Below are 13,649 nucleotides of genomic sequence, written 5' to 3'. Positions count from 1 at the left end.
GGGGGCGCCCTCCCCCCCCGCCCCCCCATCCCCGGAGCCGCCGGCACCGGAGCAGGTAGGACCGGGACCCCCCCCGCCCCCCCGGACACGGCCCCGCCGGGGGGGGGGCACCGGCCAAGGCCCCCCCGGGTCCCGGTTCCCTCCCAGCCCCGGAGCCCCCCCCGGTCCAACCGGCCCCGCCGCGGCCCCCCCGGTCCCCTTGTCCCCCCCCCAGTCCCCTCGTGTCCCCTCCCCGGTCCCCGTGTCCCCTCCCTGTCCCCTTGTTCCCCCCCCCGCATCCCCTTGTCCCCCCCTGGTCCCCCTGTCCCCCCCTGTCCCCTTGTCCCCCCCCCCGGTCCCCTCCTGTCCCCCCCCAGTCCCCTCCTGTCCCCCCCCTGTCCCCTTGTTCCCCCCCCGCATCCTCTTGTCCCCCCCCCGTCCCCTTGTCCCCCCCCCGGTCCCCTCCTGTCCCCCCCCTGTCCCTTCGTGTCCCCCCGGTCCCCGTGTCCCCCCTGTCCCTGTCCCTGGTCCTGACAGACCCTCCGCCCCCCCCGAATGTCCCGGGATCCTCCCCCCCCCCCCCGCATCCTCCCGGTGCCCCCCCCGCCCCCCCCCAAATCCCGCCCCCTCCCCACCCGAACCGCCCCCCCCAGGACGCCTGGGCCCCCCCCCACGTCCCCCCGTGTCCCCAGGTCGCGGGTGGGCGGAGCCATGAGCGTGGGGTGACACCGCGACCCCCCAGGAGCGCCGGGACCCCCGAGGTGAGGGGGGGGCGGGGGGGGACCGGGAGGAGGGGGGGGATGTGGGGGACTTGGGGGGCAGCAGCGGGAGGGGCAGTGGGGACATGGGGGGGACATTGGGGACACTGGGGACATGGGGGACACTGGGAAAAGTGGGGGACATTGGGGGGCACTGGGGGGCACTGGGGACATGGGGGGCACTGGGGGGCACTGGGAAAAGTGGGGGGCATTGGGGACACTGGGGACACTGGGGACATTGGGGGACATTGGGGGATACTGGGGGGCAGTGGGGACATTGGGGGATATTGGGGGGCACTGGGGACATGGGGGACACTGGGGACACTGGGGGGCACTGGGGGGCACTGGGGATATTGGGGGACATTGGGGGGCACTGGGGACATTGGGGGACATTGGGGGGCACTGAGGGGCGCTGGGGACATGGGGGACACCGGGGGGTGCTGGGGACATTGGGGGGCACTGGGGGGCACTGGGGACATTGGGGGGCACTGGGGACATTGGGGGACATTGGGGGACATTGGGGGGCACTGGGGGGCACTGGGGGGCACTGGGGACATGGGGGACACTGGGGGGCGCTGGGGACATTGGGGGGCACTGGGGACACTGGGGACATTGGGGGGCGCTGGGGACATTGGGGGGCGCTGGGGACATGGGGGACATTGGGGGACACTGGGGGGCACTGGGGGGCTCCATGGGTGCGGGGGGGCACGAGGCAGCGGGTGCCGCCCCCCGGACCCAGCGGGGCCGGTGCAGGGGACACCGGGGGGCAGGAGGTGGCACCGGGGGACAGCGGGACACGGGGGGGCACCGGGGGGGGACATCACGGGGTGCCACCTGCAGCCTCGTCCCACGCGTGGGGCAACGGGCATCGTGTGGGGCAGGGGGGGCTGTGGGGCTGCAATGGGCAATGTGTGGGGCAGGGGGCTACGTGGGGCAATGGGCAATGTGTGGGGCAGGGGGATCTGTGTGGGGCGGCAATGGGCAATGTGTGGGGCAGGGGGGGCTGTGTGGGGCAATGGGCAATGTGTGGGGCAGGGGGATCTGTGGGGTGGCAATGGGCATCGTGTGGGGCAGCAATGGGCAATGTGTGGGGCAGGGGGCTGTGTGGGGCAGCAATGGGCAATGTGTGGGGCAGGGGGGTCTGTGTGGGGCAGCAATGCGCAATGTGGGGCAGCAATGGGCAATGTGTGGGGCAGGGGGCTCTGTGGGGCAGCAGTGGGCAATGTGTGGGGCAGGGGGCTGTGTGGGGTGGCAATGGGCAATGTGGGGGGTAGGGGGCTGTGTGGGGCAGCAATGCGCAATGTGTGGGGCAATGTGTGGGGCGGCAATGGGCAATGTGTGGGGCAGGGGGCTGCATGGGGCAGCAATGCGCAATGTGTGGGGCAATGTGTGGGGCAGCCGGGCTGTCCCCGTCGCAGCCCCACGGGACGATGCGGCCGGGCCCCAAGTGGCTCCTGGCGCTGCTGGCGGCCGCGGCCCTCGCGCTGCTCTATGGACACGTGTGGGGCCCCACGGGGAGCCGCGACCCCCAACCGCGGGGGCCCCCCCGCCTGCCCCCCGCCGCCGCCCCACGGCGCTACCCGCACGTGGCCTTCCGGGTCAAGGAGGAGGTCATGGAGTGAGGACGGGACGGGGCCTGGGGAGGGGCTGGACGGGGCTATGGGGCAGCCGTGGGGCGGATGGGGCTGGATGGGGATGTGGGGCACGCGTGGGGGTGCACAGGGGGCACCCTGGGGATGATGGGGCTGGATGGGGGGTATGGGGCACCCATGGGGATGGGGCTGCACGGGGCGGATGGATGTGGGGCACCCGTGGGGCTGGAAACCCCCCAGGGTGGGGATATGGGGCCCATGGGGCTGGGAGCACCACAGGGCACCCCTGGGGCTGGGGGCTGCACCCAAGGGGTGCATGGGGATGTGGGCACCACCATGGGGCGCAGGGATGTGGGGCAGCGCAATGGGGCGCAGGGATGTGGGGTGCGGTCCCCGCCATGGGGCGCAGGGATGTGGGGTGCGGGGATGTGGGGCGCAGGGATGTGGGGTGCAGTCCCCGCCGTGGGGCACGGGGATGTGGGGCGCGGGGATGTGGGGCGCAGGCCCCGCCGTGGGGCGCAGGGATGTGGGGCGTGGGGCTGTGGGGCGCAGGGATGTGGGGCGCGGGGATGTGGGGCGCAGGCCCCGCCGTGGGGCGCAGGCCCCGCTGACGCCGCCGCCCCCAGGCGGCTCCCCGGGAACGGCTGCTCGTGCGCCCCCCCGGCCCCGCGGGCGCTGCCCTTCCCGCCCCAGCTCTTCGCCCCCGGCCGCAGCGTCGACTTCGCGGGCGCCTTCCAGCCCCACGAGCTGCCCCTGCTGCAGCGGCAGCGCGAGAGGGACTTCCAGCGGCAGCAGCTGCGGTGGGCGGCGCGGGGGGCGATGTGTGGGGCGGGGGGCGATGTGTGGGGCGGGAATGGGCAGCGTGTGGGGCAGGAGCTGCGTGGGGCGGGAATGGGCAGCGTGTGGGGCAGGGGCTGCGTGGGGTGGTAACAGGCATCACGTGGGGTGGCTATGGGCAGCAGAAGGGGCAGGACAGTGGGCAGGATGTGGGGCAGGACGTGGGGCAGGATGAGGGGTGGGAATGGGCAGCGTGTGGGGCAGCAACAGGCGTCATGTGGGGCTGGTCAGAGGAATTGCATGGGGTGGCAATGGGCATCGTGTGGGGCAGGGGCTGCATGGGGTGGCAATGGGCAGTGTGTGGGGCAGCCATGGGGCGGCCGTGGGGCAGTGTGTGGGGCAGCCGTGGGGCAGGATGTGGGGCAGTGTGTGGGTCAGCCGTGGGGCAGCCATGGGGCAGCCATGGGGCAGTGTGTGGGTCAGCCGTGGGGCAGGATGTGGGGCAGGATGTGGGTCAGTCGTGGGTCAGCCATGGGTCAGTCGTGGGTCAGCCATGGGGCAGCCATGGGGCAGGATGTGGGTCGGCCGTGGGGCAGCCCCACTCGCCCCCCCAGGCTGCAGTCCCCGGCCGAGCGGCTCCTCGTGGTCCCGGCCAACTCCCCCCTCGAGTACCCGGTGCAGGGGGTGGAGGTCAGACCCCTGCAGAGCGTCCTGGTGCCGGGTGAGAGGGGACGGGGACGGGGGGACGGGGGGGACATGGGGACATGGGGGGGACATGGGGGACATGGGGGGACATGGGGACGTGGGGGGACGGGGGGACATGGGGGACACAGGGACACGGGGGGACATGGGGGGATATAGGGGGACGGGGGGACATGGGGGACATGGGGGGATGGGGGGACATGGGGGGATATGGGGGGACATGGGGGACATGGGGGGACATGGGGACATGGGGGACATGGGGACATGGGGGACATGGGGGGGACATGGGGGACACAGGGACACAGGGGACACAGGGGGACATGCGGGGATGGGGAGATAGGGGACATAGGGACAATGGGGGGACATGGGGACACAGGGGGATGCGGGGGGACATGGGGGACATGGGGGGACAGGGACATGGGAACATGGGGGGACACGGGGGGACGCAGGGACACAGGGACACGGGGGGGACACGGGGGACATGGGGACATGGGGACCCCCCGCTCACCCCGTGGCTCCGCAGGGCTCAGCCTGCAGGCGCCCGCCAGGACGTCCTACCAGGTGAGGGGACAACGAGGACAAGGGGGACAATGGGGCCAACGGGGACAAGGGGGACAACGGGGCCAACGGGGCCGCGGGCGCCTGCGGGGTCCCGGTGCGACCGGGGTGGGTGTGCAGGGACCTGGAATGGGCCCACGTGGGCCTGGAATGGGTCTGTGTGGGCCTGGAGTGGTCCTGGAGTGGTTCTGCATGGTCCTGGAAGGGTCTGGATGGTCCTGGAATGGGTCTGCATGGTCCTGGCCTGGTTCTGTGTGGTTCTGCATGGTCCTGGAATGGGTCTGCATGGTTCTGGAGTGGTTCTGCATGGTCCTAGCCTGGTTCTGTGTGGTTCTGGAATGGTCCTGGCATGATCCTGTGTGGTCCCGGCCCGGTTCTGTGTGGTCCTGGTGTGGTCCTGTATGGTCCTGCGTGATCCTGGCATGGTCCGTGCGGTCCTGGCCTGGTTCTGTACGGTTCTGTGTGGTCCCGACCCGGTTCTGTGCGGTCCCGACCCAGTTCTGTGCGGTCCTGTGTGGTCCCAGCCTGGTTCTGTATGGTTCTGTGTGGTCCCGACCTGGTTCTGTGTGGTTCTATGTAGTCCTGGCCTGGTTCTGTATGGTTCTGTGTGGTCCCGACCTGGTTCTGTGCGGTCCTGTGTGGTCCCAGCCTGGTTCTGTATGGTTCTGTGTGGTCCCGGCATGGTCCCGACCCGGTTCTGTGCGGTTCTGTGTGGTCCCGACCCGGTTCCGTGCGGTCCTGTGCGGTCCCGGCCTGGTTCTGTGCGGTTCCGTGCGGTCCCGGCCCGGTCCCGCGCGGTCCCTGTGGTCCCGCTGTTCCCGTGCCCTGTCCCGGGCTGGACGGTCACAGTCCCGCTGTGCTCACACACGGTGCTGGGTGGACACGGTGTGAGCCCGGCATGGCCCGGGATGGTCCGGGATGGCCCGGGATGGTCCCACATGGTCCCACATGGTCCCACATGGCCCGGGATGGCCCGGGATGGTCCGGGATGGTCCCGCATGGTCCGGGATGGTCCCACATGGTCCCGCATGGTCCGGCATGGCCCGGGATGGCCCGGGATGGTCCGGGATGGTCCGGGATGGTCCCGCATGGTCCGGGATGGTCCCACATGGTCCCGCATGGTCCGGCATGGCCCGGGATGGCCCGGGATGGTCCGGGATGGTCCGGGATGGTCCCACATGGTCCCACATGGTCCGGCATGGCCCGGGATGGCCCGGGATGGTCCGGGATGGCCCGGGATGGTCCCACATGGTCCGGGATGGCCCGGGATGGCCCGGGATGGCCCAGGATGGCCCCGCATGGCCCGGGATGGTCCCACATGGCCCCGCGTGGTCCCACATGGTCCCGCATGGTCCCGGTCTGCTGGTGCACGTCCCGGTGCGGAGGTGCACGGTTGTGGTGCGGTGGTGCAGGCTCCCAGTGTGCTGGTGCGCTCCCCTGGTTCGGTGGTGCACAGCCCCGGTGCGGTGGTGCATGTCCCAGTGTGCTGGTGCACACCCCTGGTTCGGTGGTGCACAGTTCCGCTGTGATGGTGCACAGTCCCAGTGCGGTGGTGCATGTCCCAGTTTGGTGGTGCGCACTCCCGGTTCGGTGGTGCACGGCCCCGGTGCGGTGGTGCATGTCCCGGTGCGGTGGTGCACAGTCCCGGTGTACATGTCCCGGTGCGGTGGTGCACAGTTCCGGTGTACATGTCCCGGTGCGGTGGTGCACACTCCTAGGTCGGTGGTGCGCACTCCTGCTTTGGTGCTGCATGTCCCGGTGTGGTGGTGACAGTCCCGGTTCGGTGGTGACAGTCCCAATGTGCATGTCCTGGTGCGGTGGTGCACACTCCTAGTTCGGTGGTGCACATTCCCCGTTCGGTGGTGCACAGTCCCGGTTTGGTGGTGCACACTCTGGGTGTGCACGTCCCAGTGCGGTGGTGCATGGTCCCAGTTCGGTGGTGCACAGTCCCAGTGTGGTGGTGCACAGTCCCAGTTCGCTGGTGCACATTCCCTGTTCGGTGGTGACAGTCCCGGTTCGGTGGTGCACACTCCTAGTTCAGTGGTGCACAGTCCCCGTTCGGTGGTGACAGTCCCCGTCCCCCCGTCCCCGCGCGCCGTCCCTCGTCCCCAGCCCGGTCCCACACCACCCCCGTGGGGGTGTCCCCGCGGTCCCCCCGTCACCCCCAGGTGAACCTGACGGCCACGCTGGGGACGCTGGACGTGGCGGCCGTGGTGGCCGGGGTGACGCTGCGCGGCGAGGGCCAGGCCCAGCTGGCCATGGCGGCCACCAGCCTGGACCACCTCAACCGGCAGCTGCAGTTCGTCACCTACACCAACACCGTGTTCCACCCCAACACGGCCGACATCGGTGGGGGACCCGGGGAGCCGCGGGGACGGGGGGTGGGACAGGGGACGGCGACGGCGCTGGGGACACCCCGGGTGGGACATGGATGGGCACCGTCCATGGGGACACCGTGGGTGGGACACAGATGGGCACCGTTCATGGGGACACCGTGGGTGGGACACGGATGGGAGCTGGTCTGGGGACACGGATGGGTCCTGTCCATGGGGACACGGTGGGTGGGACATGGATGGGCGCTGGTCTGGGGACATGGAGGGTGGGACATGGGTGGGTCCTGTCCATGGGGACACACTGGGGGCTGTCCATGGGGACACAATGGGTGGGACACAGACGGGCTCTGTCCATGGGGATGTCATGGGTGGAACATGGACGGGCGCTCCTTTGGGGACATCACGGGTGGGACACGGATGGGTCTTGTCCATGGGGACACAGATGGGTCCTGTCCATGGGGACATGGATGGGTCCTGTCCATGGGGACACCATGGGTGGGACATGGATGGGCACTGTTCATGGGGAAACGACAGGTGGGACACGGATGGGAGCTGGTCTGGGGACATGGAGGGTGGGACACGGATGGGTGCTGTCCACGGGTCCATGGGGATGTCATGGGTGGAACACGGATGGGCACTCCTTTGGGGATACCCCGGGTGGGACATGGGTGGGCTCTGTCCATGGGGACCCTGCGGGCTCTGTCCATGGGGACATGGTGGGTGCTGTCCATGGGACACGGCGGGCTCTGTCCATGGGGACCCCTTGGGCGGGCGCTCCCCACGGCCCCTCGGCGCCGTCCCCGCCACGTCCCGCCGCCAGCCCCGCGCGCTCCGCACACTCTGCACACTCCACGCTCTCCGCACACTCCACACACTCCGCACACTCCGCACACTCCACACACTCCGCACACTCCGCACACTCTGCACACTCCGCGCTCTCCGCACACTCCACACACTCCGCACACTCCGCACACTCCGCACACTCTGCGCGCTCCGCACTCTCCGCACACTCCGCACACTCCGCACACTCCACACACTCCGCGCTCTCCGCACACTCCACACACTCCACACACTCCACACACTCCACACACTCCGCACACTCCACACACTCCACACACTCCACACACTCCGCGCTCTCCGCACACTCCACACACTCCACACACTCCACACACTCCGCACACTCCGCGCTCTCCGCACACTCCACACACTCCACACACTCCACACGCTCCACACGCTCCACACGCTCCACACACTCCGCACACTCCACACACTCCGCGCTCTCCACACACTCCACACGCTCCACACGCTCCACGCTCTCCGCACACTCCGCGCTCTCCGCACGCTCCGCGCTCTCCGCACACTCCACACACTCCACACACTCCACACACTCCACACACTCCGCACACTCCACACACTCCGCACACTCCGCACGCTCCGCGCTCTCCGCACACTCTGCGCTCTCCGCACACTCCGCACACTCCGCACACTCTGCACACTCTGCGCTCTCCGCACACTCCGCACGCTCCGCACGCTCCGCACACTCCACACACTCCACACACTCCGCACTCTCCACACGCTCCACACGCTCCACGCTCTCCGCACACTCCGCGCTCTCCGCACGCTCCGCGCTCTCCGCACACTCCACACACTCCACACGCTCCACACACTCCACACGCTCCGCACACTCAGCACACTCCGCGCTCTCCGCGCTCTCCACACACTCCGCACGCTCCGCGCTCTCCGCAGTGCGGTTCTGCACGGACGGCCACGCGGCCGCCTTCGCCATCCGCATCCGCCACCCGCCCGCGCCGCGGCTCTACCCGCCGGGCGACGGGGACGCAGGTGAGCGCGGGGACCCGGGGGGGACCGCGGGGCGCCCGTCCCCGCGGGGTGACCCCGTCATTGTCACCCCGCAGGGTACAACATCAGCGCCCTGGTGACCATCGCCACCAAGACCTTCCTGCGCTACGACAAGCTGCGCGGCCTCATCGCCAGCGTGCGCCGCTTCTACCCCAGCGTCACCATCGTGGTGGCTGACGACAGCCAGCACCCCGAGCCGCTGCAGGGCCCCCACCTCGAGCACTACCTCATGCCCTTCGGGAAGGTGGGGGGCGCCGGGGGGCTATGGGCCGGGGGGACCCTGGGGACATCGTGGTGGCGGCTGCGGGACACTGGGGTGGCCCTGGAGGGCGGTGGGGTGGCCACGGGGTGGCCGTGCAGTGGCCATGGGGTGGACACGGTGGCTGTGAGGTGGGCACAATGTGGCCTTGGGGTGGCCATTGGGTGGCCATGAGATGGACACAAGGTGGTCACAGGGTGGCTGCAAGGTGGCCATAGCGTGGCCCTGGGGTGGCCACAGAGTGGCCATGAGATGGACACAATGTGGCCTTGGGGTGGGCACAAGGTGGCCGTGGGGTGGCCACGGGGTGGCCATGAGATGGACACAAGGTGGCCACAGGGTGGCTGCAGGGTGAACACAAGGTGGCCACAGTGTGGCCCTGGGATGGCCATTGGGTGGCCATGAGATGGATACAAGGTGGCCGCAGAGTGGCTGCAAGGTGGCCATGGAGTGGCCACAGGGTGACCATGGGGGTGGCCATGAGATGGACACAATGTGGCCTTGGGGTGGCCGTGGGGTGGCCACAGGGTGGTCATGAGATGGACACAAGGTGGTTGCAGGGTGGACATGAGGTGGCCACAGGGTGGCCGCAAGGTGGCCACAGCATGGCCCTGGGGTGGCCATGAGATGGACACAGGGTGGCTGCAGGGTGGCCACGGGGTGACCATGAGATGGACACAAGGTGGCCATGGGGTGGCTGCAAGGTGGCCACAGGGTGCTGACCCCCCATGAGATGGACACAGGTTGGCCGCGGGGAGGACACAAGGTGGCCACAGAGTGGCCATGGGGTGGCCATGAGATGGACGCAAGGTGGCCATGGGGCGGACACAGGTAGCCACAGGGTGGCTGCAGGGTGGCCCTGGGGTGGCCATGGGATGGCCATGAGATGGACACAGGTTGGCCATGGGGTGGGCACAAGGTGGCTGCAGGGTGGCTGCAGGGTGACCATGGGGTGGCCATGAGATGGACACAAGGTGGCCTCAGGGTGGCTGTGGAGCGGCCATAGGGTGGCCATGAGATGGACATAAGGTGGCTGTGGGGTGGACATGGTGGCCGTGGGGTGGCCATGAGATGGACACAAGGTGGCCGCATGGTGGTTGCAGGGTAGCCACAGTGTGGCCACAGTGTGGCCATGGGGTGGCCATGGGGTGGCCATGAGATGGATACAAGGTGGCTGTGGGGTGGCTGCAAGGTGGCCATAGCGTGGCCCTGGGATGGCCATGAGATGGACACAGGGTGGCTGCAGGGTGACCATGGGATGGACACAAGGTGTCCCCGGGGTGTCCCCGCGGTGTCCCCAGGATGTCCCCGCGGTGTCCCCGCGGTGCTGACCCCCCTGCCCCGCAGGGCTGGTTCGCGGGGAGGAACTTGGCCATCTCGCAGGTGACCACCAAGTACGTCCTGTGGGTGGACGACGACTTCATCTTCACTCCGCGCACGCGGCTGGAGAAGCTGGTGGACGTGCTGGAGCGCACGGGGCTGGACCTGGTGAGCGGGGCCTGCCCGGGCGTCCCGGGGAATCCCGGGGAATCCCGGGGAATCCCGGTGTCCGGGGGCGCCGCTTCCCGGTGAATCCCGGTGTCCGGGGGCGCCGCTTCCTGGTGAATCCCGGCGCCCGAGGGTGCCCGTTCCCAACGCATCCCTGTGCCGTGGGGTGCGGGGTGCCCTGCCCGGTGCTTCCCCGTTGCACAGGGTGCCAATTCCCGGTGCATCCCAAGCTTCAGGGTACCTTTTCCCGGTGCATTCCCACGCCAGGTCCCAGTGCATCCCTGTGCCAATTCCTGGTGCATTCCAAGCTCCAGGGTACCTTTTCCTGGTGCACTCCCATGCCAGTTCCCAGCGCATTCCCAGTGCATCCCCATACCAGTTCCCAGTGCATCCCAGTGCATTCCTGGTGCATTCCAAGCCCCAGGGTACCTTTTCCTGGTGCACTCCCATGCCAGTTCCCAGTGCATTCCTGGTGCATCCCAAGCCCCTGGGTACCTTTTCCCAATGCATCCCCATGCCAGTTCCTGATGCATCCCAAACTCCAGGGTACATTTCCCAGTGCATTCCCATGCCAGTTCCCAGTGCATCCCAGTGCATTCCTGGTGCATCCCAAGCTCCAGGGTACCTTTTCCCAGTGCATTCCCAGTGCATTCCCATGCCAGTTCCCAGTGCATCCCTGTGCCAGTTTCTGGTGCATCCCAAGCTCCAGGGTACTTTTTTCCTGGTGCATCCCAAGCCCCCGAGTCCCTTTTCCCGGTGCATCCCCATGCCAGTTCCCGGTGCATCCCAAGCCCCACGGCGCCGTCTCCGGCCGTCCCCACGCGCTGCCCCCCAGCACCCCCCGACCCCCACGTCCCCTTCCCCGGCCCCTCCCCACGCGCGTTCCCGTCCCCTCCCCACGCGGGTTTCCCGCAGGTGGGCGGCGCCGTGCGGGAGATCTCGGGTTTCGCCACCACCTACCGGCAGCGCCTGAGCGTGCGGGCGGGCGGCGCGGGCGGCGACTGCCTCCGCACCCGGCCCGGCTTCCACCGCCGCCTCGACGGCTTCCCCGGCTGCGTCGTCACCGACGGCGTCGTCAACTTCTTCCTGGCCCGCACGGACCAGGTCCGGCGCGTGGGCTTCGACCCGCGCCTGCGCCGCGTGGCGCACCTGGGTGAGGCGGCCCGGACGCCGGGGCCCCTGCGGGGAGGGGGGGGGAACCGGACGCCGGGGCCCCTATGGGGAGTGGGGGGGGAACCGGACGCCTGGGCCCCTGCAAGGAGGCGGGGGGGAACAGGACACCGGGGCCCCTATGGGGAGTGTGGGGGGAACCGGACGCCTGGGCCCCTATGGGGAGTGGGGGGCCCTTGGGGGGTGGCTGGGGGGCTCAAGGGGGGGGGACCGGACGCCGGGGCCCTTGCAGGGAGCGGGGGGCGCCTGGGGTGTTTGGTGGGGGGGAACCGGACGCCTGGGCCCCTATGGGGAGCGGGGGGCCATTGGGAGGCACCTGGAGGGTTTGTGGGGGGAGACCAGACCGGTCCCTGTGGGGAGTGGGGGGGGGCAACAGGACGCCTGGGCCCCTGCGGGGAATTGGGCACCGCTCGGGGGGAGGGGGCACGTGGGGGCTCCAGGTGGTGGGGGGCAGATAGAGCCCAAACGGCTGGGAGCCCTGGGGGGAATCGGGCATCCCTGGGAGGGGATTTGGGTGGAGGGAGGGGGACCCGGACGCCTGGGCCCCTTGGGGGGGAATTGGGCATCCCTGGGGGGGGGATCCCTTGGGGGGAATTGGGCATTCCCGAAGGGGGGACCCTGGGGGATCCAGGTGGAGGGCCTGGACGCCTGGGCCCCTTGGGGGGGAATTGGGCATCCCAGGGTGGGGATCCAGGTGGATTTGGGTGGAGGGAGGACGGCCCGGACGCCTGGGCCCCTGGGGGGAATTGGGCATCCCTGGTGGGGAGGATCCAGGGGGATCTAGGTGGAGGGCCCGGACGCCTGGGCCCCTTGGGGGGGAATCGGGCATCCTCGAGGAGGGACCCTGAGGGATCCAGGTGGACGGAGGGAGGCCCGAACGCCAGGGCCCCCAGGGGGATTTGGGCATCCCTGAGAGGGGGATCCAGGAGGATCCAGGTGGAGGGAGGAGGACCCGGACGCCTGGGCCCCCGGTGGGAATTGAGCATCCCTGGGAGGGGAATCCGGTGGGAGGGCGGACGGCCCGGACGCCTGGGCCCCTTGGGGGGGAATTGGACAACCCTGGCTGGGGGGATCCAGGTGGAGGGCCCGGACGCCTGGGCCCCTTGATGGGAACCACCCCCCCACCCCAGAGTTCTTCATCGACGGCCTGGGCGAGCTGCACGTGGGCTCGTGCGAGGACGTCGTGGTCGACCACGCGTCCAAGCTGCGGCTGCCCTGGCGCCGCTCGGAGCGCGAGCGGCAGTACGAGCGCTTCCGCTACCCGGCGCCGCGCGACAGCGACGACGCGGCCACGCTCCGGAACGGCCTCTTCTACTTCAAGAACCGCTTCAAGTGCATGGCGGGCGATTAGCCCCGTTTTTAGCTCTTTTCTATCCTGGGGGGGGGGGCCCGGACGCCTGGGCCCCCCGGCGGCTGAAAGCCGCCGGGGGGCCCAGGCGTCCGGGCCCCCCCCCCAGAGATTTTCTATTGTACAGCCCCCCCCCCGCCCCGGGCGTTTTCTACCCGATGGTGACGTTTTAACGAGAACGAACCGCGAAAAAAAACACGTTAAAAAAAGGAAAAACCAACGCGCCGCTTTTCTGTGTTGAACCAAGCGCCGCCCCTTTTCTGCGCTGGCCCCGCCCCCTTAGGATTGCCCCGCCCCTCCCGGGGTGGCCCGCGGGTGACATCGGTGGCAGGGAGCCAATGGGAGGCCGAGGCGTGCCGTGACGTCACGCGCGGGTCCCGCCCCCCCCCCCCCCTCGGGGGCCGCCCCGTTCATTGCGGACGGGGTCCCCATTGCAGCTATGGGGTCGAGGGGGCACCAAGAGCCCCCCTAGCCCCATAGGGACCCCCCAGCCCCATAGGTCCCCCTAGCCCCATAGGGACCCCCCAGCCCCATAGGGTCCCCCCAGCCCCATATGGACCCCCCAGCCCCATAAGGACCCCCTAGCCCCATAGGTCCCCCTAGTCCCATAGGGACCCCCCAGTCCCATAGGGAACCCCCAGTCCCATAGGTCCCCCTAGCCCCATAGGGACCCCCCAGCCCCATAGGGACCCCCAGCCCCATAGGTCCCCCCAGTCCCATAGGTCCCCCTAGCCCCATAGAGACCCCTCAGCCCCATAGGGATCCCTCCAACCCCATAGGGACCCCCCAGCCCCATAGGGACCCCCCCAACCCCATATGGACCCC

The 13,649-nt window shown here is 69.6% G+C and overlaps 1 protein-coding gene across 1 annotated transcript; it reads left to right on the top strand.

Moving 5' to 3' along the window:
- The first annotated feature begins 2,167 nt into the window (after window positions 1-2,167).
- On the top strand, window positions 2,168-12,827 carry B4GALNT1 (beta-1,4-N-acetyl-galactosaminyltransferase 1). Its single transcript, XM_088537970.1, has 10 exons — window positions 2,168-2,355; window positions 2,956-3,129; window positions 3,721-3,827; window positions 4,332-4,369; window positions 6,535-6,715; window positions 8,446-8,541; window positions 8,616-8,803; window positions 10,166-10,306; window positions 11,222-11,459; window positions 12,607-12,827. The coding sequence occupies exons 1-10, from the start codon at window positions 2,168-2,170 to the stop codon at window positions 12,825-12,827; spliced, it is 1,572 nt and encodes a 523-aa protein (XP_088394096.1).
- Window positions 12,828-13,649: the final 822 nt, after the last annotated feature.

The sequence above is a fragment of the Tinamus guttatus genome, unplaced genomic scaffold, assembly GCF_059628265.1.
Source record: "Tinamus guttatus ecotype Peru unplaced genomic scaffold, ASM5962826v1 Tinamus_guttatus_pri_ptg000914l, whole genome shotgun sequence".
NCBI lineage: Eukaryota > Metazoa > Chordata > Aves > Tinamiformes > Tinamidae > Tinamus > Tinamus guttatus.
The sequence above is the reverse complement of the archived record's forward strand: the minus strand, read 5'-3'. Positions and strand labels throughout refer to the sequence as shown.

Excerpts from the sequence above, each read along its gene's own strand:
- B4GALNT1 (XM_088537970.1), top strand. The coding sequence starts at position 2,168 with ATGCGGCCGGGCCCCAAGTGGCTCCTGGCGCTGCTGGCGGCCGCGGCC. Across the intron at positions 3,130-3,720 it reads TTCCAGCGGCAGCAGCTGCG|GCTGCAGTCCCCGGCCGAGC; the intron begins GTGGGCGGCGCG and ends TCGCCCCCCCAG. Across the intron at positions 6,716-8,445 it reads CCCCAACACGGCCGACATCG|TGCGGTTCTGCACGGACGGC; the intron begins GTGGGGGACCCG and ends CGCTCTCCGCAG.